The following is a 4,965-nucleotide window of genomic DNA, read 5'->3' as shown; positions in this document are numbered from 1 at the left end:
CGAAGAGCTGTTGGTCATCAGCCGGGAGTGCTTCCAAGGTCGGCTTTGATGATACTGGTGGTGGAGACGTCGGTGTGATCTTTGTAATCGGCCATCTGGGGCCAATTTTTGATAGATTTAAACACTCTCGTCCTTAGTGGAGTCGCCAAAAAGTTTGTTGGCGTCGATCTGGATGCTAAACACTAGAACGAAGCATCTGGCAGTGCTCTCTACGGAGGCACAGACGGTCTGTGATGGCACAGGGTCTTCTTCTCCGTGAAGAACCATAGAACTCACTTCCGAGTAGATCCCATCGAGGAGGAGAATTCGAGGGGTTGCTATGGGGTCGGCAGGCCACTCGGGCGTCCCTAATCGGCGTAGAGTCGAAGAGGGATGGTTGCGGAAGACCAAACTAGATCTAAACTAACTCTAGACTACTCCTACTCCTAGGGAATAAAAAGAACAGTGCAAATAAGATAAAACTGGTAAATATATTTGATTGGATCGATTGTAGGGGTTAAATCGTCCAAACTCTTCATCTATATAAAGTGAGGAGGTCTGGATCCATCACAAGTCGGTTCTCGAGTTAACCCCGCCGGTATTGCTAACAAATCCCGCTAGAAATCCGGAGCCCTATGATTCTGCTCTTGTGCGGACCGTCCGATGTACCATTTTGGTGCTCAACAGATACGTGGACATGCCAGGATCACTTGTAATTGAATTCAAGGAACACAGAGAGATAAGAGCATCTCCAAGAGCTCCCCAGAAGTCTCCCATAAATCCAGTTTTTTGGGAAAAACATAAAACGTGTCTCCAACAGTTCCCCTAAAGCGCTCACAACTTTTTCATAGCTCTTAAAACTCTCTAATTTATAGCTACAAATGAGGGGGGTTTTGGGCTCCCCAGAAACAATCTGCCGTTTTAAGGGATCTGTTGGAGAAATGATTAAAATCTACCCCACACTAATTATTTAGATGTCCCTTCAAACTGTTTTTGAGGAGTCGTTTTTCTGGGGTTAGTTTGGGAACCCCATTTTTTCAATAAAACTTAGTTTAGTTTGACTTGGAAAATTAGAAATTTCTTAGAAAAATAGAGTTTTCAAACTAGTATGTTTTTCCCGAAATCTTCAAAAAGGAGCGAAAGGTAGAGCAAGGAGCCTTGAGTAAAGTTAGAGGGTAACCTAGCTAGCTTATGCATCATGCCATGGCACGCGTGCTGTGTGCAAGCAAGCAGCACACTGTCACACGAAAAGATGAGAGCAGATATTCTCAGACGCCTTTCTAGTTTCTAGATGCTGTACTCCAATTGCACTGCTGTAGAAGGACACGGACTGACACCAAGTTCCAAAAAGAATCCGCGGGAATTCAGACGCAGACGGCAGCACTCAGCAGCTAAACTATACTGTACTAACGCAGCCGTTAATCTCAAGGTTGTGATGTTAAACTATACTTACATTTTTGCTAGTGTCTCTACTGCTACTATTATGACCCCAAAGAGTCAACCACGCAGAAACCCCTTTAAACCATGCGTTGCGCACGCTGGAAAACGGAAAACGGAGGCAAGGCGCAGGCGCGTGCAAAACTCCGAACTCCTCCATCGCGTGCGCGCTTCTCTCTCTCTTGAGCGTCTCCTTGCCATGGCCGCCTCGCGAGACCACCTCGGTGGCGACCCGCCGGAGTCGACGCAGCTGCGCCTCGGAGACGACATCGCGTGGTCGGAGATCAACGGCGTGTACGACCGCGACGACTCGCTCAAGGAGAACACCAACCCCAAGTGCGTCCTCAAGAGCCAGCACCCCGGCGCCGCCGGGTCCTCGCAGAGGTTCTCGGGCAACCTGAAGCCCACGGCGGCGCCCATCATCGGGCTTTCCGGGAAGCTCGGCGCGTGCGCGCGGGGGCACCGCCACCGCCCGCCCGCCATGTTTCCTGGGAAGGCCAGGCCCGGCGGCGGGCGCGCGTCCAAGGCGGCCGTCCCGGACCCCGGGTCGCCCAAGGTGTCCTGCATCGGGAAGGTCCTCTCGGACCACGAGCGAGCGCGCGCGCGCCTCGGCGTCGGCCGCGGCTCCGGGGCGCCTGGGTGCTGCGGCTTCTTCATGCAGCGCAGCCGGAGCCGGTCCAGGCACAGCGCCGTCGAGTGCGTCGACCAGTCCCCGCCGCCGCCCGAGGAGGCTGCAGCGGCGAGGTCCGCGGAGGAGGCGACGGCGCCACCGCCGGGGCTGGGAGGTGTGCGGCGGTTTGCGTCGGGGAGGCGAGCGGCGGAGTGGGCGGCCAAGGTGGAGGACGACGGGCGCGTGGCGAGATCTGGGCCGTTGTAGCACCATGCAGGCAGAGGCAGCGGTGGTTGAGGTGTGGCTTTCGGTTTGGTTGCGCCCGTGCTTTAGTTGTAGTTGAGCACTCGAGCTGTGTACATACGTGCTTCTGTTCAAATCCGTAGAAATTTAATGCTTGGGTTCACAAATTTTGCTTTATTTTTGCCCTGCTTTACTAGCGTGCTTTTGTTTGCTGCGAGTTTGATTGGCATAGGATTGGACTTTGGAGTGCGCTGTTCCAGATGTGAGTCGTGTACAGTGTTGAAATATTAGAAATTTTTTCAGATTAAATTCCGAATATAAATCATGACTAAATCAGAAGAACTGAAGTATAAAGTTAAATCAGATGATGCGTACTGATCAAATATACTGGTAGATGACGCGGACCGAAAACAGCAGGGTCGACGACGTCAAAGCAGCGGGGCCAATGAAGTCGAAGCAGCAGGGTTCGACGACAAGATCGCGAGCATTCGCGTGAGGACGCTTCCCAAAAAAACCTTATTCGCCCTCCCGGTGCAGGATCTCGAAAGCGAAAGGTTTCGAAGACCTTCTCTCCCGAGCGCAGATGCACGTCAGCGGTCAGGATAAAGAGAACTACGATGACGGCGCAATTGTGAGCAGAGGCGAAAACCTAACTCGTGCTGGGATGGGTTGACGCTAGCTGCGAGGCGCCTTATATAGGGCCGAGTCCGCGAATCAATAACTATCCGCGATCCGATCTTCACGCGAAATACTCGCGTTCCGTTCAGATCCTTATAGTGACCGGTTAGGATTCTAAACTTAACAGCCAAGCAACTAAAAAATAAAACGGCAAAAGAAAGCCGCGCCCCCACAAGGCGAGCAGCCGAATTTCGGCGGACCATTCACACGCATGTCGTGCGCCCTTCGCCCCGGCCAGACGAGGCGAGCGAGCGCGCGTGTGGTTCTCCACGCTCTCTCCTCTCATCCATGACTTAGTGAGTGAGTGTGACCTCCATATTTAAACTAGTTTCACTCCACTAGAAATAGCAATATGGCACTAATGTTCCACAATTCCCTAGCCATACCCATACATAGACTTTTGAGATTTTCTAGGATTTAATTGAATTTTTTAATTGGGCCTAGCCCATAAATCGAACATACAGTACCTAGATGGCGAAGATAAATCTCTATCTACCTACTACTTTTGTACTAGGTTAGCATATAAAATTTCCTCAAAACATTTAAACATTCCAACTAATAGTATTTTAGTTAAAGACATCCAAACACATCCAACTAATAGTATAGCTAATTATTAGCTACATCTCAACTATCCATTAATTATTAGCTAAAATTAGATAATAGTTAGCCAGCTAGTTTCACTAGTAACTTTTTAGCCAGTTAATTATAAGCTCTAGTACATTCAAACAGTGTCTAAATAAAAGACAACAACAACCTAGATTCAATGTGGGCTTCTTTCTAGGCATATTATATATTAGGGATGTTTGAATGCGCTAGAACTAATAGTTAGTTGGCTAAAAAATATTAGTGGAATTAGCTAGCTAACACATAACTACTTAACTATTAACTAATTTACTAAAAACATGTTTTAACTAATTTTAACCACTGACTATTAGCTCTAGTGCATTCAAACACCTCCTTAGTCAAACCTCGAGAAGGCACGAGGAGTAACCTTAAGCTGACAAGTGGCTATCCGACGATCACCAAAAATAGCAGACAAACTCTTCCATGATTGAAACCGGTGGTGTAGAGTGACTAATCTAGTTTGAGCTAAGATGATGTGTTGCTGAGTAATCACTATATTATGTGTCTCTTCTGAACCCGGTGTAGTGAGCAATTGTGTGAAACTATAGCAGAGGTGAGACAAACAAAAACAGAGACGACACTGACTCTTAAGTACATTGAGGTCTAAAGCTAGAGTCATTATAGTCGTCGTAGCTGCAGGAGGAACCATCGGTGGCGCACCAGTATAGTGTAGCATGCATGTGCCCCATGAAGACCAAGGACTGCTGTCGAGTGCCTAGTAGCTGACTAGTGTAGTTTGAGCTATGATGATCTATTGCTGAACTATCAATGTAACAGGTGTCTGGCTTGAGCCAGTGTAGTGAGCAATTATGTGAACTATAACAAAGGAGAGAAAAGCAAAAATATAGAGACTAATCCTAACTTTGAAGTCCACGGAAGTGTAAAGTTGGAGTCACTATGGAATCATCAATGGCACACTAGTATAGTGTAGCATGCGCTCCATGAAAACCAAGGGCTACTAAAACTGGTCCTAACGCATCTGCTCAAACATAGGGATCCTTCGACCTTTGAAACGTGAGCTCTAGGAGACATGTGGAACCGACCGCTAGCTAGTCCTCACTAGAGTTATCAGTGGTGTCGTACTGGTGTACAAACAATCTTGCTAGCTCAACAGACATGATGGCCTTATCTTGCTCATTAATGATATGCATGACTGCTATACGAGTTGCTCGACATACCTGTATCAAGGGTTGGTTCTCACGTCGTTCATCTACCACAAATGTCATCTAGTTGATGAGAATCTAGGTAAATAACTCATCCAACTCTCTAATAGACTAAGGGTCTATTTGTTCAGCTATAGACCTGTAAATCTGATTCTAGCTGTGAGATGTGAGAAAGGTGTCGTGAGCTGACAATTGTGAAAACCTAAAACTTGTTTGGTTAAAACAGCTATC

The 4,965-nt window shown here is 47.8% G+C and overlaps 1 protein-coding gene across 1 annotated transcript; it reads left to right on the top strand.

Moving 5' to 3' along the window:
- The first annotated feature begins 1,528 nt into the window (after positions 1–1,528).
- On the top strand, positions 1,529–2,442 carry LOC100278164 (uncharacterized). Its single transcript, NM_001151529.2, has one exon. It carries the CDS (start codon positions 1,616–1,618, stop codon positions 2,291–2,293), a length of 678 nt encoding a protein of 225 aa, NP_001145001.1. The 5' UTR covers positions 1,529–1,615; the 3' UTR covers positions 2,294–2,442.
- Positions 2,443–4,965: the final 2,523 nt, after the last annotated feature.

This window comes from Zea mays, chromosome 3 (genome assembly GCF_902167145.1).
Source record: "Zea mays cultivar B73 chromosome 3, Zm-B73-REFERENCE-NAM-5.0, whole genome shotgun sequence".
Classification (NCBI taxonomy): domain Eukaryota; kingdom Viridiplantae; phylum Streptophyta; class Magnoliopsida; order Poales; family Poaceae; genus Zea; species Zea mays.
This window is presented reverse-complemented; position numbering and strand designations above follow the sequence as displayed.

Excerpts from the sequence above, each read along its gene's own strand:
- LOC100278164 (NM_001151529.2), top strand. The coding sequence starts at position 1,616 with ATGGCCGCCTCGCGAGACCACCTCGGTGGCGACCCGCCGGAGTCGACG.